The sequence below is a fragment of the Pectinophora gossypiella genome, chromosome 19 (genome assembly GCF_024362695.1).
Source record: "Pectinophora gossypiella chromosome 19, ilPecGoss1.1, whole genome shotgun sequence".
In the NCBI taxonomy this organism is placed as follows: Eukaryota; Metazoa; Arthropoda; class Insecta; order Lepidoptera; family Gelechiidae; genus Pectinophora; species Pectinophora gossypiella.
The window spans coordinates 7,520,526-7,546,902 of NC_065422.1; the positions used below are offsets into that span (position 1 = coordinate 7,520,526).

A 26,377-nucleotide genomic window follows, 5' to 3' on the forward strand; every position below is an offset into this window, starting at 1 on the left:
CTAGGTTTTATTTACCAGATCCGCCCATTCCAAGCAGCAGGGCGTTGGCCATAGGTTGTCGCATGATCCTTGATATTCGGCATAAGTGAGCCACGGCGTCTTCAAACAACACCAATTGTAGCGGCACTGTCGTCGCCAGGTTATACTCTTCTAGGTAGTTTTCTAACACCTCGCTCAACTATATAAATAACAAGTCGTATTAACTTTGAGAATCAGTGTGTCAATGATTGTGAACAAATCAAAAAGTCCACGCGTTTGATAAAGCGGACTTAAAACTAGTAGATATTTCTGATAACCGAGCATGGCAATCGAAAACCTAACACTTTTGAATGCGATTGTACATGATGTTGTTAATCACTTTATTACCCTCATGACGTGAGGTTTTAGACTAATCTTCCCCCTACCCAAAATCACGTGTATTTTTTTGGTAGAAAATGTCAGAATGGTGCATCATATTATTATGTCAGAATGGTACACTAAGGTGCATCATATCCATCTTTGGACTTCGTATCAACAGTGGCTGCAAGTTGTCTTTGATTACTTGTGGCTCTGCCCACCCCATTAGGGATTACGGGCGTGAGTTTATGTATGTATGTATGTATGTCAGAAATATTTTCAGAATGTACTCTTTGATTATTATCTACATCTTTGTTTGCGTGTTCGATACATGCATTTTTCAAAGCTAGGAATGTATTACTAACAATCGTATAGTAGAATGCTCAGATCATGAGGTGGCGGCATCATATAAAATGTACACAATGGCGCCACCGCCAGCTAAGCTAACGATCGCGGTTTTCACTCGGCATAAGGCTGGTCAGGACCCACTATGGACGTGTTTTCGTACGAATTCGTCTCGTAAAAGGATATGTACACTACTATATATCGCAGCCGATGAGTGCGCTTCCATAGCACTTCGAAGGTTGAGGTTGTTCCTGCGTGTACGTGGTACTTGTACGCATGAGTCGAAACGCGTCCAAAGTGCGACCGGCTTTAAGATAGTAGGCTCACCAATTCCTGGTCGGTGATCTCGACGTACTTCCGTTCGTCTGCGGAGAGGTCCATGAAGTCACCAAATAGCATGAGACGGCCGCTCAGGATTTCGGCGGGCTTGCGACCGAACTCTGACCGAATCTTTTTGTTTAGAACGCTGCGAGTGATACCAAAATTAAATGTTAATGAGTAACACTTATTGAAAGGGGTTTTTAGCTACTTTATTACCCTTGGGTCGTGAGGTTTTAGACTTACCTTCCCCCTACCTAAAATCCCGCTTATTTTAATGAAAGAACATACCTTAAAAATATTTTCTGAATATACTCAAAAATCAAAAATCAAAAATCTAATCTAGGCGGCGAGAGATACAAGAAAAATACATCAGTCACATCAAAAAGATAGATTTAAAAATTAATTGATGGCATAATTTACTTACTTGATAAACCATTGTCTATCTTCGTTGGTGGCGAGACGATCTTGGTACACTCGCTGGTGCTCATGGAACCACAGTCTGATTATATCGTCTTCGTGCTGAAATAAACGCATACTTTAAGTTGTAAGTGCTGGTTTTCTCTATGGGTTGAACATCAATGGGTCAGATTGGTAGTCGCTTTTGCAAAAACCGAACCTAGCAAATCTTCAGGTTACGTAAGCGGACTTTGTGAAGACTGGATAACGCTAGGGAGTGTAGTGATTTCATGCTGATTTAACCACGGTCTGATCAGTAAACACTAAATTTCTAAAAATACCCAAATGGGGACGCTTGCGGAATGCTGTCTACGTACGTCCATAGCTCGTCATGCCACAAGGGTTGATTACGACATCAATGATTTACCTTAACATTTTTGGTGTCCATCATCAGAATCCCTTGGAACACTTTACTAAGGTCTCGCAGGTTAAAGGTGTAGTGCGGTTTCGCTGGTGTGGGCAGTAGCTCTTCTACGAGATTGGTGAATATATCTATAGAACCCTTGATTATTGGATTCTCACGGAACGTTACACCTGCAGATAGGTTCTTCGCCCATGAATTGAGAATCGTTGCGAAGATTAGATACTGGAAAGAACAATTTAATGTAAACTTGACAACGTATAAGAGCCGGAGACCACGGATTCAATAGAAACGCGATTTGGGTGCTCTTAGTCTTCAATCGTATCGTCAGATGCCACACACACAGATGAGAATGTACGATAACGTCAATGTGTAGTGTCTGTGTAAAACGAGGTGTTTTTTGATCTGGGGTGTGATTTGGTGAAATTTACCCATCCTATTTCATGTGCCTTCTTTATTGTATTATTTCTGATAATAAACTCTTTTTTTTCATTAATGATTTAGGTCATCCATGGTTTGAGACACTGTAAGTGTAAGTTCTAGCAATTCAGTACCTTGCTAGCGTACTCCATTTCAGTGAAGGAGATGTAGTGGAAGTGTCTCATGAGCCGCATGGTGACGGGGTTGCGGCCTCCCCCGGGCGGCCCCATCGCCGCTACGATGCCCACGTCCACCAATGTGCGGAAGTCGCCGATGTTCGTGCGGTCGTACCACCCTGTGTAATTATAATTACCAATTTATAAAGTTATTCTAAATATCTTAAAAGTAAAAATAAACGTCCTGACTTACAAACTGAACGATTTTTGTTAAACATGAGCTAGACAGCTATATTGTGTCCAGAAGTTATCACAGGCTTGACTGAGGTAAAACTGACACCAAAACCTATGAACCTACCCGTGTAATGAACTCTTTATACTCACCAGAAAAGTCCATGAACTGCCGGAGGAGTTCTATAGGGGGTTGAGCACCGTATACTTCCAACGCTGGCATATTGAGGTCGTCAATGAAGAACACTTGCCGCTTGGTAGGGGGCGGCCCGAACACGCCGCGCTTGCGACGATCCAGCTTACTGTCTATCACGTCCTGATAATTCGTGAAAAGACAACAAAACACTTTTTGATGTAAAATTCAAGCCGCTGGATTATGCTCATCCGGTTGATTGAGGGGAGGATTGTGCCAAACAGCGGGACCGTGATCTGGTGACAGATTGTGTCATAGGTGACCAGTGCAATTTTATCTAATTCTTTACGAAGATAGGTTGTCTGCAACCTGGTGACATAAAAGCTGGATCCGCTACTGAGCGGGACGTAAATCGGCTGTTTGAAAGTGAAGGTTTAAGTCATATACAACAGTCCTACCTGGTAGTATCATAATAATACCACTGCTGTGGTACCGTCACAAATACACTTCTCCATTCTACCATCCATCAGATCATTCTACCATCTAACCTTTAATAGTTTGTTTGCCTTCTGATTATTGACTTTCCCGATAATAAAACTAGGGACTTTATATAAGTAATATGTATATACTTCGCACCTGGGTCTGATTAGCAGAAGTCCTGGCGGAGAACACGATGAACTCGCAAATGAACTTCTTGTGCAGTCCTCTGGTAAGTTTAGAGGTGATTGTAACCGTCTTGCCAGTGCCCGTGCCTCCAACACAGATTACGTGGTTGTAATTGGCTACCTTGTAGCCGAGAATCGCCGCACTGCGCACGTTATCAAGCGTTGGGACTTCGATGTCTGGCGGGAAGGAAGGTCGTCAAAACGGTCAATAGCTTAGGCTATATGTTAAAAGTGGCTCTGCCTCGGTCCCGTTCGAATACTTATAAAATGAGTGATTTGGTCTATTGAATAGAAGTTAGCAGACATATGTTTAAGTAATGTGTACATTTAAAGCCGGATAGAGCTCGCAAAAGGCCGCGATATATGGATAGATAGACCTTTGTCCAGTGGGGTCATTCGACCTGTAGAATCGTTTCTTTTTGTTGATAGGCAGTAGTTGTTTACCAGAGAAGTTCCACTCAGGATCGACGACGTAGGGCTGCAAGTTAGCCATCCAGTTGTACCAGTACGGGGCCGCTGGCTCGCCGTCTTCTGTCATGTCCGAGTAGCCGCCGTCGTGGAGCCTGAGACAGTCGACAAACACATTTTACTTTATAATATTTTTTATCACGCGTATTGGTGAGATTCCAACAAAGCGCAAAGAATAGGAGACAAAGGAATCGATCACCCAGAGCACGCCTGGGAGCGAGAGAGAAAACGCTCTGTCGCTTTCTCCGTCGCGGAGGTTGATCAAGTTTTGGACATGCATCTATGCCACTTTCTTCCTTGTGTCCTCATTGATGTAAACCTACTGTTACAACTGTAACAGGTAAAAGAATAAACCAAAGCTTCGCATTTTCTTTTTAATTCGAATAGCGGATTGCAACAGCCGGCAGCTGTATACGTTTCTTCAAACACTAGAATTTTAGAGATTTCTCAAGAAGCTTGTCGTTGTATTTCCATTGCCGGATTGTTTGTAAAAGGGAAAATTTTAAGTACGCAAATCTATTTTTAATAAAAATCTGATCAACTAACGTGTAATCATAGACGCGGCCTTCCTTCGGGAAGAGCGGTTTGAGCCCGTTCTCCTCGGTGATTTGGCGTATGAAGTCCGAGAACACTGCACGTCCGTTATGGTCGCACGTCGCGCCCACCGACCAGATCACCGCCCACACCACCCACAGAGGCGCCAGGCGAGCTAATAATTCAAAAAAGAATTAGACGAAAAAGCAGAAAATAGATCGCAACATTTTTTTTCTAACGGGATTCGAACTCACAGGAACCTCAGAATAGGTTGAGGTCTCGATGGTGTAATAGTCATTCATGAACTGTGTAGTGATACTCGTCCCGGCTTGACTGCGAATTCGAATCCTGCACGACTCATAAAAAGTTTTCTCTATTGTGTTTCAAGTGCTGTAAAGACGAAATCACTTGCGAATAGACTATGAAACAAGCAATAATGAGCTGCATGGTGTATGTGGTAGGAATACTAACGCATAAGCGACAGAAACTGTCCGGCGGGCGGCGGGCGATCGTCCTTGCCAGTGAGCGGGCGGAAGCGGTAGTCTATGAGCTCGATGAACTTGAGCACCAGGGACGAGTCGATTGACACTACGATCTCCGTAAGCTGACTGCGCAGTAGGTCTAGAGCCGGGTACAAGTATGTCGTCACGAGACCCGGTAGGATTTTGCGTATATTTTCTGCGAGCTAAAAAGACAATAAATTTTAGAAGAAATGGCTCTAAACCAGCGCTGGATGATGCCACATCATGGTGTATGCTGAACCCTTAACCTTTTTACAAAATTTAAGATTACAAATAAAATGTGAAATTTATTATTATTGGGCAAAAGTAACACTGACCGGCGGCAATCCAGTCCTTATCCAAGCGTTGACAAGCGGTGGTAGTCCAACCACAGATGTGTCGAGGTAGACCATACCGCACCGCGACACTGTGGCGGGAGATGCGACAGCCAGATCCGCCACTTCGAAGATCATGCGCTGTCGATCTGTCAGCTTCATTATCTCACCGCTAGACAAGCAGAGCTTCTTGTTGTCATCTAGCACCTGGAATAACGGTAGTTTAGATGAAACTACACTCTTAGACTCCTCTTAGACTTTTAGATATCCTCTCTTTTGTCCTCTATAAAAGGTTATCTACTCTTAGACCTTTTCTAAGAGTAGAAAAATATAATAGACCTTTTATTACAGGAAAAAATCGTCCTTACATTTTACTTCACAATAAAATATGAATATAACGAACTATTTGGTGACAGATGACCAGCAGAAGAGAGAATATCCCTCAGTCTCTTGAGTAATCACATCTATAAAACAGTTCGAAATTTACCGTGTTCATGTTTTCAATCCAAACAGCGTCGACAGGCCCGTCGAAGACATACCAGCGTTTGTCCATATCTTCTACCGCAATACCGATACGGACCAGACTTGATAGTATCCCGTCAGTCCTGGCGACAAAACCTTGAACTGTATCAAGAAAGCAGCAAGCAGTCGCGTCTAAAATCTAATAAAATTTATCTTCCTTACAGGTGTACTGGAGCACACCAATTGAAGTCACCAACTCGCAGCCAATCCTCGTAGTGCCAAGCGATCATCAGCCCATTGAATATTGTGAGCCATCACGTTGGCGTGGACGCGATCCTTTTTCGGTAGAGTATGCTCCATATCCCAAATCGGTTCAGTTGAGGGGACATCTGTGCCCAGCATTGGGACATATATGTTAACCCATCTGATACTCAAGTACACTAACCATTCGTGGGTCTGCAGATCGAACTCTCCATACAGCTGGCCCATGGTGATGGACTTAGGGTTGACGACGAACGAATGCACTGGCGTGAATGGAAACCCGTCAGGAGCCAACTTGCCTTTTATAGCTGTAAGCGCATCGCGGAGGACTTCGTAACACTAGGGAAAAGAAAATCATTTAATTCCTCAGGCAACTAATAAGAATAATACTTAACATAAATCTTCGAAGGCAGATTTCTGTGAGGCTCAGTGCATATACAGGCTGTAATGGAAGTCTTTAAATGATGGAAAGTACTAAATGACTCATTCCACACGCACATCAAATTTTGTAATGTCCGAATATGTATGCCCTGTTCACATAGAAATGGGTGACGTGGTGCTTTTTCATGTAAACCCCCGTTTATAGAACAGAAATAGTTTATTATAAAAAGATGCCACACACAAATACAAGACAAAAACATCATTTAAAATTATACAAAAAAGCAAAACGGATGCTCGCCGAAATGATCATAAGGTGGTGGTGGACGTCCTGAGATAAAAGGGCCTCACTCAGCACAAGTCGCGGCGTAAACTACGACGCTGGTATTGTGTCGCTGGTATCGTTTCCCGTTGCTGAGAACGTAGGAAATTAGCTTTGTGGCTCGCTATAGAGCGTAGAAATTAGCGTGTGTTCGAGAAGACTTTCACGAGGGATTGGTTGGCTATAAATTGAAAAAGAGAAAGATATAAACTAACTTTGGTTTTCCCGGAACCGGCGGGTCCTACCAACATCAAGCCATGTCGTACCACAGTCGTTTCATACAACTGGATTACCTTGAATATAAAAGCTGAAAATTCAAAATATTTTGGTAATTTGTGGGTTAATTTTTAAAAGATCCCTTCAGTGTAAGAAAACTATGACGCTGCTGTGACATTTTTCTAGTCACAACACGGCAGTGGCGCCGTGGTAATGTGTTCAGGCCCTTAATTTCGCACTTTTAGTATTAAGTGAATTGAAATGGTCAACTTACAGTACTGATCATCGTATCCTCGCTTAATTAGCATGTTTCTTATAGACTGCTCCATTATGCCGTAGTCCACAATCGGTATCTCAACTCGTGGGAACAGATCCGATATTATACCTGTGCGAAACAAATTTCATAATTAAACAACCGTTACGTTAAACCGTTGGTCCCGGGCTACTAATCCAAACACCCACACAATGGAACAGCGTGGTGGAGAATGCTCCATATCCAGCAGTGAGATGAATATCGATTGTTTATATGTTATTAATAGTTGTATTAAACCAGTCTTTGTCCACTTTAAGATTTACTTTGCAAGTTTCCTATAGTTTTCCTCTAGTAAGTTTACGTACGTTGCCGACAAGTATTCGTACATTTACGTACGATGCTCATTCATATAAACACACGTCAAAGTACAGTCGACGTTAATGTGTGAGGAACAGCTTAATTTATTTTAATACCATTGAAGAGCACCAGGTCGTCAACCAGGAACTTTGGCACGTTCACGTCTCGGAGCGCACGCAGCACTATCTGCCGCTCGTCGCCATCAGGCATCTGGCGGATCAGGTTACCAGCCACCGTTATCACTGTCTTCACCGCGCGCATGCCGAAGTCGTAATGGTCCTGAAAGACATATCTCCCTGGCGTTATCCCGTATTTTACTGAATTCGCTTACTTAACTTGCAGATTTGACCGGTCCGTCTCATATAGAAGCTACTGGCATTATGACCTTCCGAGACGGGAACATCAGCCCAATTACAGGTTAGGTCACAGCGGCACAGCTTGCCTTGCCCTGTATCATTACTGTGAGTCCCAAATTGTAAATAACATCTTAAGAATTTTTGCTCACACACGTCCTGTAGCCAGGGGCGATTTCCACGAAGAAAATCGCGGGCGAAAAGATTATCTTGAACGGTCAATTTCATCCAGAACTTGCTCTCTAGTGATACTTATGGTAACCACTAACTAGAAACTTAAATAAACACCTGAGAAGACAGTTGCTCGGAGCTGAGTCGGAAAGTAGTGGTGATTTTGCCGGCGAGGATCTTGCCTTCGGAGAACCCGAACGAGAAGAGTGATATCTCAGCGATCAGCGCGTAGTTGGGCACCATCATCGCGATGGGGCGGAACAACGCCTTCAGATTGTCCGGCAGTTCCGTTCGTCCTGTCAGTAATATTTATTTAAAAGGTACAAAACACAAAATGACTTTCAACGTCTAACAACTTTCCTCATAGCACTATATCGCTTTGTTTGACCTACCAATAGGGAAAGACCGCTGCAAGTGTTGGACAAAACCTAACAAAGTGTTCGATGTCTGACTATTAGATGAAGCCATAACTTATTATTTCATATAAATTTTATCTGGAAGTCCTGGCTTCGTTTTGCGGCGGCAACTTTGCGTTTTCAAAATCACTTTGTTAGTCCTAGTTTAATTAGGACATTAAGGATTTGAACCCGCAGCTATTTTCAATAAATTATCAGGTTAGATGAGATCGGTCATCGACCTTACAACCTACACTATAGAAGTGACTGACCTGCGTAACCAGGGTTCATAGTGATGAACACAGAGCACGAAGCTTTGAGTGCCAGTTCGCAACCTTCGAACATAAATTTGTCCAGGCGAGCAATCTGCGCTTTTTGTATCGTCACCACCTGCGATAGAATATATCAATATTTCAATAAAGGTAAGTAATGATGTGATGACCTCCGTGGTCCAGTGGTTGAGCGTTGGGCTCACGATCCGGAGGTCCTGGGTTCGAGTCCCGGTGAGGAAATATCACAAAAATTACTTTGTGGTCCCATGTTTGGTTAGGACATGACAGGCTGATCACCTGATTGTCCGAAAGTAAGATGATCCGTGCTTCGGAAGAGACGTTAAGCCGTTGGTCCCGGTTACTACTTACTGACGTACTTAAGTAAGTAGTCGATATATGAGCCATGTCAGGGGCATTTGGCGGCTCAATAGTAACATGACACCAGGGTTGATAAGATTGGTACTCCGCCTCACAACCCACACGATAGAAGAAGAAGACAGAGTAATGACTAGTTCTAAAACATTTATAACAAAACGATTTAACAATATTAACCTCTTGCGGCTGAGATTTCCAGACTTGTGTCTAGTTAAGTAATGGGGTTTGGAAAAGAACATTCGGAACTAAGTATCAGTACAAAATCAAGATAAAATATACATCTCTTCTGCTTTATTTTATTCGTGCATTATACGTGATAAAATAACGTAAGACAATACTGTATTTCCCTACCTGTTGCGCTACCACTGAGAGTACTTCAATATCAATTCTATTGAACTCGTCAAAACACGCCCATGCACCGGACCTAGAAAACATCAAGAACTTTCTTTAATGAAACCAGTTACTTACAAGAAAGAAAAAACCAGAGGTCCAACAGGAAGTTTGGTAAGTTATGAGTACTTAATTTGTTCATTTTGCGATGGATGTACCTCTGACTATCCAATTTGTATAATTTTATTATAAGAATTAAAACACATAATAACGGGTTCTTACCGCGTTTAAAGTAGGGATATGAGACTCCCGATATTTCGACACTTGCAAGTGCCATGATCACGGGATGACTGATGAGATTGGAGTGGAGTAGGTAGATCCATAATTTTCTCCGGGCAGACATATCTGTCTACCCTCTTTCTTTGCCGCTTGTTTATGTATTTGATATCGGAATGTTCGGAATCGGAACCATCTGAACTCGCAGTCGCACCAAACTCACTACGACAAACCGCACTCACTGAGTCCTCACGTTTTGTCACCACATTAGGCCGTTTTAAGCTTTTTACAACACCTAACACTGGATTCCACATGCATGATAATTTGAACCCGTTAATATGTGTTTTAATTATGATAATAACCGCGTAAACTTAAAACAATTAAATAATTATAGTCGTGAGCTAGTTATTGAGAAGTGTTTAAGTATTAAGTACGTTGTTTTATTATTCTTGGGCCTGGATTTAACAGAGGCCGTTACTGGTTGTCTGTCGTTAAGAGTTACAGGTTCCAATTCGAAATAAAGCATTTTATATAATCACATGCCTTCCTACATGTACTTCAGTCAAACCCGACACTGTCCACTGACCATTCACTTTTCATTTATGAAGGATCGGATTCCAAGGGCGACAGGTAGAGGGGTCATGGGTGGCTTTTAAAATTAGGCTGTTTGCGACCTAGTACCACCCCCCCTCTCCGGAATCGGATCCGCTTTTTTCGGAACCACGGTTCTAGATGCGAAAAGATGTATTGAGAGGTGTATTTTCCGCAATATTTCAAGAACTTACGCGGCCAGTCCTTTGAAGAACTTGCCCATCGCCATGAAGTCGAGCTGGTCAGAACAGTTGAACACTACGCATTGCACAGCCAAGGCTTTGGCCAAATCCTGAAACAGATGAAACTATTGCACCTATATGGTATTTACAAGTAAAATATGGAAAACTACTAATCGTTTACTTATAAATCCGAATCCGTGACAGCCTTGTTCGGATAACGCGTGACTTACATCGTATTGTCACAGGTTCGAATCTCGGCTTGGGCTGGGACCACTGTACTTAATGTTGAGTTTGAATTCATGTTTGGAACATAGATAATTGACAACATGTGGTTTCCAGGATTTATGTAAGGTTAAAGGCAATATGCTTGGGTCTTAAACAAAGCTGGCGAGGAGTGGATGCATATACTGTACCTACACATCTGCCTACCCCTTCTAGGAAACAGGCGTAATGCTATTCACCCGTGGAGTTTCTACAAGAAGCAGCTATCCCAGAGCTATCAGCTATGCTATGTTCTGTTGTTATCAATCAACAAGCGCCACAGAGATACGGTATCTTTAATAAACTAAAGAGTTTCAAAATAATAAATCGTTATATTATGAAGTCATATGTACCTACAATCAAAGAGCAAAAGTGCAGTCAATGAGACCAGCGAAATGTATTTATGAAACAGGGAAATTATGAACCATTAGTTGTCTTAATTATAAAATTTCTATTTTTGTAGGTGTTTTTGGTCTATAACAGAAACGACATGTAACCAGGAGGTCCTAAGTGCAACCAGTTTATTTATTACTTTGCAAGAAACTGATTGGACTTTTGCACCTTATCGTACCTTAGTGGTCTCTGTCTTGCCAGTGCCGGCAGGACCCGCGGGCGCTCCACCGAACTTGAGGTGCATGGCGCACATGAGAGTCAGGTAGCAACGATCAGTCAACGGAGTTATCACCAACCGACCACTGCAGCGTAACATTCATTTTAACTTCAATGGATAGAGGCGGTAGTGGGATTGGGGTGGTTTGTTGCGGCAGAATGCTTTTTTTTGACGTGACTTATTGTAGATTTGCCGCAGATGGCATTAACTACTTGGCTTTTTTCGGCAGAATGCACACTAACTAAAGTATTACATGAAATCCTCTAGAAGTGTCCTGTTGTCACCTATGTGTAAATTGAGCTTAAGCGTAAGTGATATCGTAATTGTTAATCTACTGGAAGCAAGTCCTAAGCCGATTTTAAAGTTCATGTGGAAAATTGAAGGATCCGACACGAAATATGTACATGATGCACGATTTTAAATAGCAAATAAGGAAAAAAAGGTTGATTTATCTCTATTAAGAGATCATCAGTATTAGCCGTACGACGCCCATTGCTGGGCATAGGCCTCCCCCAAGGATCTCCACGACGATCGGTCCTGCGCTGCCCGCCTCCAGCGGTTTCCCGCGACCGTCACCAGATCGTCGGTCCACCTTGTAGCGGGTCTACCCACTGAGCGTCGTCCGACACGTGGTCGCCATTCGAAAACCTATTAAGAGATAACTTCAGGCAACTTTTCTCGATTACGTAGTGCGAATAAATACCATGCATAACGTAACATGAACATAATATTTAAGCGACGTATAAAATATCTCACAAACCTGTTGCCCAAATATTCATTCGCGTAGGGAAAGACGGAGTTAAGCGCCCGAACTTCGCAGATGTTCAGACTGAACTGCCGGTAGTAGGCAGAGGTGTCCAAATGTTCCTCAGTTTGGTAAATTTCCGCCGATTCACCCTCCTCTAGAGGGTACGCCTCCTTTACTATCTGGTAGTATCTGAGACAATTATAACCGTAAGTTTAGGTACATGCAGCTCATTCTCTCAGCAACTAATACTATGAGAGTATTCAGGGCGGGAAGGGAAGCGGTCGCACCCCACCTCCTGGATAAGGACGTTCTACATTTAGCCGCTTTTCCCCGCATTTTTTGTTGAAATGTCCCTAGATGACGGTTCTCTCTCTATTTAAGAGCTGCGCTCTTGTCGGTGGAGTAACCGCCATTCCTCTCTTCTTCCCGCCAAAACCTTCACCTCCCGATACGACACGACCTGGACCTTCTCTTTTATTTGTTTCATAAATGTTATCCTAGGTCTACCCCTCACTCTCTTCCCTTCAATTTTTCCTTCTATAATGTTTGTTATAGATGACGGTTACTTTTATAGAAATTACTTGCCGTAGAAAGTCAACACTTGTAAAATTTTGCAAGTAAAATATGAAAGTTATTTGACGTCATTTACTTATTGCCCAATTCGTCCATAGTATCGTCATGGTAGCTAGGTGAGGTGTGGGTAAGTACTTAGTTCATCCTACGATGGATATACGTCTGGCTATCCCAATTCGGATATAATAGTGAGCTTATGGTATGCCTACCATTTATTACCACATTTTTACCATTTTGTATTATAAATTTTGGTTATGTACAGAATTTAAATCAGCTGCCCTGACGTTACATGACACACAGAAAAAAAATAATGGTTATGATGAAGACCGGCTGATGTAACGGTTATTACATTCATACTGGCTTGGCAAGAGCTGCGAGTTTGACTCCCAACCGAGTCACATTTAGTTTTACCTAATCGTGTTTTAAAAACAAAAAATCGGCTGACCTGAGTTGGCAAGTCCACTGGAAGTCGTGTATGTTCTTGATGTTCTCGTCGACTAGCGTGCGCGTGACGTCACGCGCATGTACTTCGATCACTATGAGCGCACATAGGATCTCTCGTTGGAAGAATGTGAGGTCGCCCTTTACTAGCGCTCGAAGACTGTCCAGCTGTATGGACATATTACATGTTTATTTGCTGTTGTGAGTACTTTAACCGTGTGGAGAGCACTTATAAGTGCCAAACACACTTACAAGTGTATTTACAAGTGTTTATAGACCGCCCTTGGGAAGTAAATAATTTGGGTTTTCTGGGTTTTGATCTATGTGGGATTCATAGAAATAAGATTCCCATTAACATTAAGAATTTGCCTTTCAACTGTTTTAAGACAGTAGTTAAACAGAAACTTTACAAAAAAGGTTATTATAAGGTTAGTGATTATTTAGAAGATATGAATGCATGAGATTAACTAGCTGAGAACTGATATTAGGCAGCTAAATTACTCAATTGTATAACAATATATTTTTTTAAAGAACGTCTACGGCCCTGTGCCGAGGTTTTTCTTGCAGCTTCTTTTCCCTGGCTATACAGGTTGTGAGTGATAAAAATTGAACACGACCTATACGTCTTAAATTGAATGCATTCTTATCTATCATAAAGTTATTGTCTATGCTTCATATGATTCTATGTATTGTCTTTGCCTCTTCTTGTTCTCCTTTTGACGACATCGATACAACGTAACCGATGTAATATTATTTTTAATTTAATCCGGACGTATTATTGTAATCAAGCTTTAATTTAATTCGTGACATTGTAAGTGTGACTGTTTGCCTTTGTGGATGTTATTCGGGATACAATTTTGTGTGACATGTTTCAATTTCATCTTCATCATGTGTTTTATGAAAATACAATGGCGATGCTGGGCTTGAGATTCCGCTGAGTTTTATTGTCATCACTCTATTAAGTGCTGCGCCCTTCCTCTGCACAATCTACTCTGCCAACAAGTTAAGTTGCCCAGGAAGAAGAAAAGACGACAATAAAAAAAGACACATTGGTAAGCGGTGAATTTATTGAACAATGGCCGAATCGCAAAACCGCATGGAGAATTGCAATGTGATCAGCGGAGGCTTCAGCTTTGAAAAATTAGACGGTGTTTCTAACTATGTCGCATGGAAGTTTGCCATTAAACACGCTTTAATATTGGAAAACTTATGGAATGCGGTCCTTGGTACTGAAACGGACGCATCGAAGGTGGCAAAAGCACTTGCACGGATATCATTAAGCATAAAACCCTCTCTTTATCAGCTACTACATGGGATTCAGACAGCTAAAGAAGCTTGGGAAAAGCTGGCAAATATTTATGAAGACAAAGGTTTGTTTAGACGAGTTAACTTACTCCGTCAACTTCATCGTGTGGACTACAGTGACTATGATTGCATGACCAAGTATATTGACACAGTATTCTCACTGGTGCAGCAGCTAGCGGACATCGGAAAAATCATTGAAGATGAAGAAATAGCAGAGATTCTATTATCTGGGCTCCCTCAGGACTTCGACACATTAGTATCGGCCTTGGAGACAGCTTCTCTTACTAACAATTTATCTTCAGAAGTAGTTCGTGCTCGATTAATTCAAGAAGAATATCGCAAGCTGCACACTGATAATCAGAAGAGCCAGAATAATTCATCTAGTGCATTATATGTGAAGAAAAAGGTTATATGTAACTACTGCAAGAAACCTGGACACATCAAGTCTCGTTGTTTTAAGTTGAAGCGGCAGAAACAAGAAAAAGCGAATGAAGAAAAGACAGCGGTTCGAGTTCTCACATGTGCAATAATCAAGATTTGCTGGATAATATTAAGAAAAATAAAACAATTATTTCTTGTGCTCAAAAAGGATCAAAACTAGAGATCTGTAGTATAGGAGACATGCATGTAAGTTCTGATGGTATTCATAAAACTTTGAATGATGTTATGTATGTTCCATATTTGTCTGAAAATTTAATTTCTGTGAGTAGATTATGTGAGAGGGGTATGATAGTAATTTTTGATAAAGATGGGTGTCATATTTATGAGAGTTGTCATATACAAGGAAAGCCTGTTATGTCTGCAGATCTATGTAAGGGTGTTTATATAATGAACTGTATCTTTTTGCATATAAAATGCCTGCGTTCTGATAATGGGGGTGAATACTGTAACGACAGTTTTAAAAATTTCCTTGAAAATGAAGGAATATCTCACCAGTTAACTGTACCGTATTGTGCTCAACAAAATGGCGTGGCTGAACGCCTGAATAGGACTATTATGGAGAAGGCGAGATGCATGTTGTTAATTCAGTCAGGTCTTGGTAACCGTTTCTGGGGTGAGGCCGTAATGACGGCAATATATTTAAAGAATAGGAGCCCCACTGTTGCATTAACAGGACAAGTACCTGAGGAGGTCTGGTCCCGGCATTCTGTTTGTCTCGGACACCTACGCGTTTTTGGTTGCATTGCCTATACATTGATTCCTGAGCCGACTCGTACAAGTAAATTAAACGCTAAGGCAAAGTTGTGCATATTTGTTGGTTATTCAGAAACCACAAAAGGCTATAGACTTATTGACCCATCTAATCCAAAGAGAGTAATATTGTCGCGGAATGTAAATTTTATTGAAGATAGATTTTATAAAGATTTAAAGGAGGATATAGTAATGTCAGTAGTGAACGCAGCCTAGAGCTCGTTTATTGTCTGTGCTCACCTGTCAGTGTCTACTCTATTATTGTTAGCTAGTCTATGTTTCTCGTATCACAGTGATCTTCTAATGCAAAAGTATAATTGATATAATTAATAAATAATAGTGCTTTGATTCGGGACATTTCATTAAAATATACAACATACATAATTACATGGTGCCGAAAGTGAACCGGAGCGAAGAAATTCAGTGAGATAAAAATTGGACCGAGTTGCAAAAATATGGCGGAAAGTGTAAAACCACCAAAGTATTTTGTTACTTCTACGTCGGAAAACATAGCCATAGTTGGAAATTATGGCTTCAACAATTCGACTGGTATGCCATCGCCACAGGCCTCGATAAGAAGAGCCCGGAGGTTCAAGTCGCCATTTTTATGAGCTCCATTGGTCCGGACGCCGCGGTCATATTTATGTAGGAATGATAGGCTGAATGAAACGTAACGCAAAGTGTGTGAAAGAGAGCGACGAGTGAGCGAGAGAGAAAAGGATTGCAGAATGACAGAGATATGGCGAACGGGTGTTTTTGAATAACGGAAAAGTAAAAACTCATACAACGTTGCAAAATAAACAAAGTTTATTAGAAATAGTAATCGTTTTCTTCATGCCCCATCCCACAATTTTTGGGGGCCCCTCCGGGATGGGCATATAGTTGACGATTACCAAGTTTGAAGAAGATTACCAGGCACGAGACGGAAAAAGGTTATGAAAATTTAAGATGAAAAGAAGATTTACGACGTATTAAAGGTGTTTACTGAGCATTAAAGGTGTTTTGCGAAGTAATAAGAAAATAAAAGAAGAAATAAGACGAAAGATGTTGAAGACGAAAGAAGAAAGAGGTGAATTTACATTTATGAGTACGGGGAATTTGTGTACAATGGCCGATGTTATTCCGAAGTTTAGCGCCGAAGATAAAACCTATTCATCCGCTAAATGGGCGCAGGATATTGAAGATAACGCCGAGATATTCTCATGGACCGCGCAGCAGAAGTTAATTATAGCGCGACGATCATTGGTTGGTACCGCGGAGCTATGGTTGAGGTCCGAAAAACCGTTTAAATCGTATGAAGAACTAAAGAATGCGTTACAAAAGGAATTTCCAGACTCCATAGAAAATTGTAAGGAAATGCACGAGATTATGAGTGCACGGAAAAAGCGCAAGAACGAGACATACTATCAGTACATGCTGACTATGAAAGAATTGGGCCGTAGGGCGAAATTCCCGGATTATGTAGCCATTCAGTACATAATTGACGGAATTACCGATCATGAAATGAACAAAGCTATTTTGTACGGTGTAGTTACGTATGGTGCATTGAAAGAGAAGTTAATGTTGTATGAAACTATGAAAGAGAAGATGAAGAAACGTTATGAAGGTGAAGGAATCCAAAGGATGTCTACAAGCATGGATCGATTTGAAAGTAGAAAATCTGTGAAGGGGCAGCATTGTTATAAGTGCGGCGATCAAGATCATGGGGCTATTGCGTGTCCGAAAGGCGTGAAGTGCTTTAAGTGCAATAGTTTCGGCCACATAAGCAGAGATTGCAAGATAAATCACGTGACAAATTCTACGGCTTCGACAAGTCGCCATGATGGTGGGCGTGAATTCCATAGGCAAGCTTTATACGTGCAGTCGCAAGAGGGCGCTCCGATCGCGAATGAATGGAATGAACGAAGTCACGCGGACACGAATGAAGAAATGTCAACGTCAAATCAGACGTCAAAGGCGGCAACGGTACTTAGTGTTTTCAAAAGTGGACTTTCGAATAAATCGCTTAAATTATCGCGCATTTGTGAAGAAGAAGTACAATGTTTGATCGATACCGGCAGTGACATTAATCTCATAACGAGTGATACGTATTCTAAGCTCGGACTAAAGTGTTGTGAAGATGAAAATATGACAATATCAGGAGTTGGTTCTACAAAGGTGTATTCTCATGGCAAGTTGACAACTAGTATGGAAATGGACGGGTATGCTTTTGATGTGGTGTTCCACGTAATACCGGACACTGCTATACCGTATCAGGCCATTTTAGGACAACCTTTTCTGGCTAATACTACAGTTGTGATTGATGCTGGTGATATTAAGATTATGCCACATGATAATAAGTTGACTTTACGGTGTCTACCTGCCCGTGATGAGCAACAGGTTACCGAAGTTCCAGTAGTACCAGAAGTGACTGACAACTACAGGCCTATGAAGATAAAACAGAATCTGGAATGTTGTCAATTGTTTGATAAAAATAACAAGAAAGAATGCATGGACAAAAGTGTACAAGATAAGGTGCTAAAACTAAAAGTACAAGAGGAAGACAATAAGATATTTAACAGGAAGAAAAGACAGAAGTACATAGGAGGACTACGAAAGGTACACGAAGAAAATGAAAGGGCATTTGACAGAAAGAGAAAGAAAATACGGATGTTTGAAGAAGGAGACCTGGTTGGTACTCTGAAAAAGACTATAAATGAAGTGACTATGATCCAGAATGGTGTTATTTGATAGTGTCTTTATTGAGTTAATTTTATTTCAAGGTTCAGGTGTTTAAGTTACTTATTTTGTTTTTTCTAGTAGGTATGTTGTAATAAGATGTTAAGGAGTAGTTTAAGATATCATATTATTTCTACAGTGTGTTTAAAGATAGTGTAAGTAGTGATGTTAAGTTTAACAGATAATATTTCTAAAGTTTGTTCAAAAAGATATTGATTTTATTATTTCATTTACAACCAAGATGTTTGTCAAGTAGTAGTTATTTGTGTATAAAAGTTGTTATTAAATGTAATATCAGAACGTGTCAGTCTGAGGACAGACTGAGAGCAGGATGGCCGAGTGTAGGAATGATAGGCTGAATGAAACGTAACGCAAAGTGTGTGAAAGAGAGCGACGAGTGAGCGAGAGAGAAAAGGATTGCAGAATGACAGAGATATGGCGAACGGGTGTTTTTGAATAACGGAAAAGTAAAAACTCATACAACGTTGCAAAATAAACAAAGTTTATTAGAAATAGTAATCGTTTTCTTCATGCCCCATCCCACAATTTTATACATTTAAATTAAACGAAACCGAGTCGCAGTCACTAATACAATCAAAACAAAGTTCACGAATCACTTCATACCTAAAATTAACGAGACTTACGAAAGGTACGTGTTCAATCAGATTGTTCAAAATGATGGTCAGAGTATCGATGACTTTTTAACGAACCTGAAAAGCAAGGTCAAGAACTGTAGTTATGGACAACTAGAGGATAGTATAATCCGTATCATACGCAGCCGTGATATGATTCTATGTATTGTCTTTGCCTCTTCTTGTTCTCCTTTTGACGACATCGATACAACGTAACCGATGTAATATTATTTTTAATTTAATCCGGACGTATTATTGTAATCAAGCTTTAATTTAATTCGTGACATTGTAAGTGTGACTGTTTGCCTTTGTGGATGTTATTCGGGATACAATTTTGTGTGACGTGTTTCAATTTCATCTTCATCATGTGTTTTATGAAAATACAATGGCGATGCTGGGCTTGAGATTCCGCTGAGTTTTATTGTCATCACCCTATTAAGTGCTGCGCCCTTCCTCTGCACAATCTACTCTGCCAACAGTGAGAAGCTGCAGTATTTTTAGGCGGATGACACGTTCGTTATGTAAAAAATGACGATTCAAAGTGTAACTATGTTACCTACTGAATATTTTTGAATTTGAAATCCTACAGGGGCTGATTTGGACTATTTTCCAACACCGGAATGTGATTTATTTGTCTATAAATGGGCTAATCTGTGTCCTGAGTATTTAAGATACCGTAATGACTCACACACTCTAGCATCTCGTGGAAATACTCGTCCATGCGGTACTCGTTGATTGCGTTCTCAACGCCTGCGGTCCAGGCGGTCTGCGAGCCCGCGATCACTACTTGGCCGGGCCACCGCAGCACCCACTGGTTCCGCGGCAGTTGCCACAGCTCCGTCAGTCCGTCGATCAGCGTCAGACGTACTGATTGATAATATATTAGTAAAGTTTTTTTTTTTTATTTTATCCTAACTAACACAATTGAAAACTGGATAAACAGGGAGATATGACTAATTAAACTAGTGGCCAAATGCGGCTTTATCGCTCAAGCATGATCTTCCAGACAACCTTAGGAGAGAGGATGTAAATTATAGTATTAGTACTGACTTGTATGTCTCATGGTGTCTTCAAGCAGCAGCAGCCACATCTCTACGTTCATGCTGGGGTAGAACTTGTAACGGAGGTCGACTATCTCGCCCTCGCTTGAATGCATCTGGGTGATCTTCATGTCGTATTCGAAAGTTACCTGTACCAACATTTCCTTTTAACACCGAATCCTGGTTTATCCATAAAAATCGTTCCTAGGTTAGTATTGTTTGGAAATACCTACAATCTAAAATTGACTATTAAAGTAAATAACTTTTAGAGATTAACACCAGTGCTTCTACGGTATCGCTTGAATCATACTGTGGCGGCTTGAAAACTGCCGCCAACTGTTGGCCAATCAGCGGTCGTTCCCCGCCTGCGCTCCCGCGCACACACGGGAGAGACACAAGGTTTTACATTACGAGATAGGGGAGCAAAAAAGGAACTGGCTTCATGACTGGTTGCGTTTAAACAATAAATATGCGCTATTTATGGTGAATAAATTTGGTTGTTTTGTTTGTTTTTTTTCTTTTATTAAATAAAAATAACAACCTTAATCTAATACAATTTACTGTCCACCAAAATGTTAGTTTAGTTAAGAATTAATGGTGAACTGAGGGAGGTGTAATAAACGTTTTGGACGTCAAAAATTGTGTTGTGTACTGGAACGTACCCTACTGAACGTGATTAGGTATATTTGCAAAGCAAAGAGGGATTCAGCGGGCTCGCACCGCTACCATCCCCAAAATACAATGGCGCTGTTCTCGAAACACTTTTTTAAGGACTTTCCTTGGGGTTTCTGGACAGCGAGAGAATTTCCAGCAATTTACAGTCACTGAGGAAGAAGCAGCGCGAAAAGTACATCTTCTTCAACTCCATATAGATACTTAATTATTTTATTTTATTTTGTTTGGGGAGCTTACAGCTTAATTCATACAATATTACACTTAGTAGTATTATTCCTGAACATCGTACCCGTGTTTCGAACCTTTGTCCGAAACACCGATTCCTCAAACACATCATACCTTGGCAATATTCTCGAAGCACTTTCTCAAGTGTGGCTGGACGGCCTTAGGGTTTCTGGACTGCGAGAGAATCTCCAGCAGTTCATCGTCGCTGAGGAAGAAGAAGCGCGGGAAGCGCATTCTCTTCAACTCCATGTATTCGTTCAGACCACGGGACACCACGGCTAGGAGGTGACGCGCCTCTATCAAACTGTCTAGCAGTCGACTGTCCGGGCATATCACCATTATCTGCACAAAAACGAGAATTACTCGGATATCAACTGTGCGAAATGGAGACATTAAGATATAAAGTGGAGTCGCTTGCAGTTCTGTTCAAAAGAGAATTAGATTTTCTTTATTAGGCTACAATATGTACCCTGGTCCCTGAGATTCAGCGGCTGTCAGTTTCTATACGCATAGTCCCCAACAGAGGTAGCAACAATCCGCAACTATTAAGTTTGGATAACATCCTCCGTTATGGTTCAAATATGAGTATACGCAGTGATGTGATGTTGGCTGAAGAGATATCTATCAAGTACCGTTGTGCTAAACTAACCTTATTGCAAGATGCGGCGGTCCCCATAATCCTACGCCATATCCTCTCCATGTTGTTATATTTCTTAGCCTCATTGGGCAACTGGCGAGATATGTCTTCGGACGTAAAGATTGGCTCGAGATACATCCACTCTCTGAAATAAATTGAACACGAAATATAACTTAACTACAGAAAAAAAAACATTGGTTTTAAGGCCTTCGTATCTATACTTCACATTCCGTATATGGTAAACCGTTCCATTGCTTATAATAAGGGGATCTTAACAATCGACACCATTTTGAACTCACTTCTGGCACTCGATCCATTCGTCGACAACTTTCTGCGTGAGACGTAGCTTGTCGTCCCACTCTTGGATGCGCAGTTCGAAGGCCGCCTTGAAAGGGCTGAAGCCTAATTGCTGCGTTTGTAGGAAATGCTCGTCCAGTAACTGTAATGTCTCGTCGGCAATCTTCATAATGTACGTGCCTGGAGGGGAGGAATAATATAGTCGATAAATACATTTGGAACAAGCTCATCCCTCCTGTCCCCTTATTGTCTCAAGTCAACATAATACTTTGAAGATTAGCCAGCGAGATCATCCGTAGGTACGTACGAATTGAATTCATACGAACGCATTAAAAGTGTTCCCAGCCTTATGCTTACTGGTCTGCTTATAAAGCCTCGAGATCCTAGTTGGAACAGTCTGCTAGCATCCTCTAAGTTCTATGACGTACTTCTTGATGGTCAGGTTTCTTATCTAGTAGAATATCTCTTTCTGCAGGTCGACGTCGATTATGTGTACCGTAGTGTGGTGTGGTGTACTGGCGTGGTTTTTAGTATATTTTCAAGAGTTATACCTACCAGTCTGCTTATAAGGCGTCAGCTCAAGGGTCTTGTTGGCCCAGTCTCCGAGCATCTTATCCAGCGCTTGTTCTATGACGTACTCTTTGCTCGCCAGCTCTCCTATCTCAGCCATGAGTGCACCGTGAGCGCCCACGCCTTGCTTCAGGCACATGTTGAACGTCTGCTTATCGTTCATAGTTACAGATATACCTGCAAATTATTTGGTTCTTTGAATGAATGGATGGATTCATTTCTTGCTAAAGTCGGTACCATTCGAATGTACACATCAGAGTAAATAAAGGATTGCCTATTCTTTAAGCATCAGCAACCTTCCAATAAGCATTTTACGTTCGTTAGATTAAGTAAGACTATGATAATCAAGAATAGGTACGAGCTTGACATATAAATTTTAGAATTCGTTACAAAATAAAATGATATCCTAACATACGTAATGTCCCAAGTCCCATCTGTACATAATCACAAGAAACCTTGCACCCACATTCGATTCGAAGTTCTAGGCTGCTTGTGATGAACTGTATGGCAAACGTGATCAGCTCATCGCCCATAATAATAGATTATTTTTTTCAGAAGCCAATAAGCATAAAGGAATTTATAACAAAATTTCCCATACCAGCTCTCTGCATGAATTCTTCCCAGTGCCTTTCCTTCATACCAGGATTTCTGACCACTTGGATGATCGGTATCAGAGGTCTGAATTCATCCATCAAATCCTGCAGATATAAATATTTATTATCTTCTATATCACTGCGTCTTCTAACTATTTGCGTTCTAACATGGTGCGTATGATAAAAGGATAGAAAGATAGAGTTCAGCCTAGTGCGAAGAGACATACATAGAGCGATGAGAATCTTTTGGCAAGTAGGCATCATAACTTTTTTCCCAGTCTGCTGGAAGAGACTTCTACTAGAAATAAGCTGAACCGTGCGTCTGTTGTGTGTGATCTATTTATTTATTATGTTCTGTGTATAATAAACTGTTAAAGAAATAACCTTCATAGTAGACCATTACAGACGGATCGGTTCCCTCACCAATCATGTTGGTAAAACAAAGCTCGGGGAATAATATACTCCCACAGCGAATTTTTTTTACGTGACTTTCTGTAGATTTTCCGCAGATGGCATTAACTACTTGGCCGGACAAATGGGGAACGCTGAAGGCTCTCACCCAGTAGAACGTTTAAGACAACAGGCCCGAGAACCTCGGTTCAGGGCGTCGTCTGAGAGGAAAAATATTTGAAAGAATTAGAAGACCCTATTGGGTAGATAGCGATAAGCGCTGATTGAGGGAAGTCGTCGACCACGCCGGCGGCGTCAGTATCGGGGTCCTGAAGTGTTTGCTGTCGCGAACTGATTGCCTCTATGGCTAGAGTAATTGGGTCGTCGGGATCGTATATTACGTCCTTCGACCCACAGAGGAGCAGCGTGGTAAAGTATACTTCATACCCCCTCCGGTCGATTGAGGGGAGACCTGTGCATAGGCACATGGGCAGTCGGACGTATATAGACTGTTTAAGTTTATGTATCTAGGTTTTTTTTATATTTTGGAATGAATATTTCTATATACAAATGCCAAGGAGAGAGAGGTAGTTAACCTTTATAGCGATGGCAACTGCTTGGATCTTCGGCATGTCGTGGAAGGTGCGGACGCACTTGGTTATTGTCCTATAGTAATCGTTCACCAGCGGCTCTATGGAGTCCGCGTCCACATACATTAGTGGGTTGTCGTACCACACCTCTTGGGCTTTCAGGAAGTCTGTGGAATTGCATAAATGTTACTCCCTAATAGTTCGTTCATAGTACAAATTAAAATACACAGAAATAAAATATTTTTCTACAAGTGCCATATCCATCCCAGAGAACGGCGATCATTTGTCCATAAGTCGTTCTGTCTTCAGTCATGCGAATTAGTTGATCTGTGGAATTGGGTAGTTGCCTAGGTCAAATATAAATTATGTACTTAATTCTGATTACTAAATAAATAAAGACAAATCTAAAAGTGTCAAAAAATGTTTTCTTTTTCTAATTAAAAATTAACTTATTTATGAATTTTAATAATAAGTGCGACATTTTATCTCGTTTTTCTATGACGTCAAAGGTTGCTTTTTCACACAATTCCATAGTAATTTCGTGTTTTGACGTTTAGTAAAAAGTAACTGATTTGACTAGTTAGAAACTACTAGAGACAAGATAACACAGTTGAGCAATGATGGGTGACGTGTAGCTTTCATTTTGTGCTCTCCTGATTCGGATTAATGACTTTTAAGTCGAGTCGTAGACTTTCAGACGGCTTGAAAAGACCCAGGCGAATGGTTGGCTACTGGCCCAAACACCTCCAGCAAGCCGCAGTGCAGCAGCGTGATGAAGAATGCTCCATACCTGTGGTTGATTAGATGTGGGAAGGCCTTTGTCCAGCAGAAGGTATACAGCTTGTTTATGTTTAGCTAATACTGCTATAGAACTTACCAGAAGCAGTAACCCACAGGTTTCTGTATGGCTCAAACTCTTTAATCAGTTTATTAAGGTCAGCGAAGGGTATAACTGGCACCCCGAACAGCTTCTGTCTCTGGTTGAGGACTCGGCCCCAATCTTGGGCGTCCTTCATACCTTTCCACGCCTTTTTGATGTCATTCGCTATTTCATGCACCTGATGGGAAAATATTTTTTAGAAATACCGATATTACTTTAATGATAGTTTTGAGCCTCCGCGAGCTCACGTGTTCATATATAAGACTGTCGCGTTGCGGCCCTAAGCTTGATTTGAATGACAGCATGATAGATATAATACAGCTCATATTCGGAAAGATACTGATTTGACAGCTGCCAACGTAATCGAGGAATCTTATATACAGCGCGATCAATAAATCAAAAAAAAAATCAATCAACCCGTACCTCCAGCTTGTGAGCCCAACGCTCTAACGACTAGACCACTTACATTAAATGCAAGGAAAAAGATAGAGCTATTTTTGGAATGAATATTTCCACCTTTGAATATTATTACCTTAGAAAAGTCTGTCTGCAGAGTGAGCGCCATGCACTGCGCGGTGAACATATCAATCTTGTCGTACATGGTCTGCTCGTCTTGCAAGTGAAGCTTCCAGAACTTCTCTTGTTCCTCCTCTAGGAAGTCATATGTTGCCTCTGTCTATAGAAAATTAATGATTGATGAGAATTACTTCACAACCCACACGAGGGAAGAATATAGGTAATAAAAAAGAGCAAAAATTTATTCAGCTTTTGCCCGCGGCTTCGCTCGCGTTTAATTCGGGTTAACGGTTTTCTAATTTAAATTTTTAGCTTCCTACCTAAAAAATGAGAAAAGTTTCATAAGTATACACCCCCTCTTTAAAGGGGATGCGGTCAGATTTCCAAAAAAGCTTTTTGCTATCGAGTTCAATATATGTAAGTAATATAAAGTTTTTTATTTGCCAGTGTTTAAATTGTTATGATGACGCAATAATCAACGATATTGATACAATCCTGTTTCGATAGTTTGGGTTAAGTGTGCGCAGAAGTCTGTCGTGCGCTTACGCACACTTACCCTGTAGTGCCGTTTCTTTCAGCCTCCGGATTAGTTACAGGGGACCCGTTATATAGCTTTTTTGTGTAGTATTGAACACAGCGCCATCTCGCCTTGTTCGATGTAAGGTCCGGAAGCATCGACTTGCTATCGTTGGGCTCCGCAGTCGGCGACTTTCCACCAGTAACCGGAAGATGGCGTGTGCCGATATTATACGGAAGGCTATATCTTGGAGTCCCTTGTCAGGTGGCTGCTGAAGAATGTTGGTGTCAATATTTAATACACATCGGGAATTTTCGGTCAGTCTCCTGTCCTTGGATTTGTTAATAACTTGCATTTTGGGTGTGCGACGGTGGCGTCATCTAACGGACGATTGAGGTTGTACTGGCTTTGTCCGTGACGTAGGCGTTGAATTGGGCGACTTATATAGTCCTGCGCCTGCGAGCTGCCGCATTCCCCAGACAGCGCTCCGCCGAGCGGGTGTGTCCACACCTTCGATTTTTAGTGTGAATTTCGGGTGAGAATTTGTCTTTGT

General features: G+C 41.3%; 1 protein-coding gene across 1 annotated transcript in view; it reads right to left on the bottom strand.

Annotated features, from left to right (window-relative positions):
- LOC126375744 (dynein axonemal heavy chain 1-like) overlaps nt 1-26,377 on the bottom strand; it is an 82,459-nt gene that overhangs the window by 21,903 nt on the left and 34,179 nt on the right. The window contains exons 20-52 of the mRNA XM_050022848.1: nt 25,324-25,467; nt 24,789-24,969; nt 23,918-24,078; nt 22,937-23,036; nt 22,324-22,515; nt 21,771-21,948; nt 21,484-21,616; nt 20,949-21,176; nt 19,945-20,083; nt 19,583-19,761; nt 13,053-13,216; nt 12,047-12,223; nt 11,248-11,371; nt 10,428-10,525; nt 9,388-9,460; nt 8,662-8,779; nt 8,112-8,290; nt 7,587-7,749; nt 7,135-7,245; nt 6,860-6,951; nt 6,129-6,283; nt 5,709-5,826; nt 5,225-5,428; nt 4,858-5,071; nt 4,399-4,561; nt 3,829-3,947; nt 3,356-3,561; nt 2,740-2,902; nt 2,374-2,534; nt 1,826-2,044; nt 1,427-1,521; nt 1,009-1,147; nt 16-178 (exon numbers count right to left, since the gene is read on the bottom strand). Coding sequence (XP_049878805.1) covers nt 16-178; nt 1,009-1,147; nt 1,427-1,521; nt 1,826-2,044; nt 2,374-2,534; nt 2,740-2,902; nt 3,356-3,561; nt 3,829-3,947; nt 4,399-4,561; nt 4,858-5,071; nt 5,225-5,428; nt 5,709-5,826; nt 6,129-6,283; nt 6,860-6,951; nt 7,135-7,245; nt 7,587-7,749; nt 8,112-8,290; nt 8,662-8,779; nt 9,388-9,460; nt 10,428-10,525; nt 11,248-11,371; nt 12,047-12,223; nt 13,053-13,216; nt 19,583-19,761; nt 19,945-20,083; nt 20,949-21,176; nt 21,484-21,616; nt 21,771-21,948; nt 22,324-22,515; nt 22,937-23,036; nt 23,918-24,078; nt 24,789-24,969; nt 25,324-25,467 — 5,053 coding nt within the window. The remainder of the gene's footprint in view (nt 1-15; nt 179-1,008; nt 1,148-1,426; nt 1,522-1,825; nt 2,045-2,373; nt 2,535-2,739; nt 2,903-3,355; nt 3,562-3,828; nt 3,948-4,398; nt 4,562-4,857; nt 5,072-5,224; nt 5,429-5,708; nt 5,827-6,128; nt 6,284-6,859; nt 6,952-7,134; nt 7,246-7,586; nt 7,750-8,111; nt 8,291-8,661; nt 8,780-9,387; nt 9,461-10,427; nt 10,526-11,247; nt 11,372-12,046; nt 12,224-13,052; nt 13,217-19,582; nt 19,762-19,944; nt 20,084-20,948; nt 21,177-21,483; nt 21,617-21,770; nt 21,949-22,323; nt 22,516-22,936; nt 23,037-23,917; nt 24,079-24,788; nt 24,970-25,323; nt 25,468-26,377) is intronic.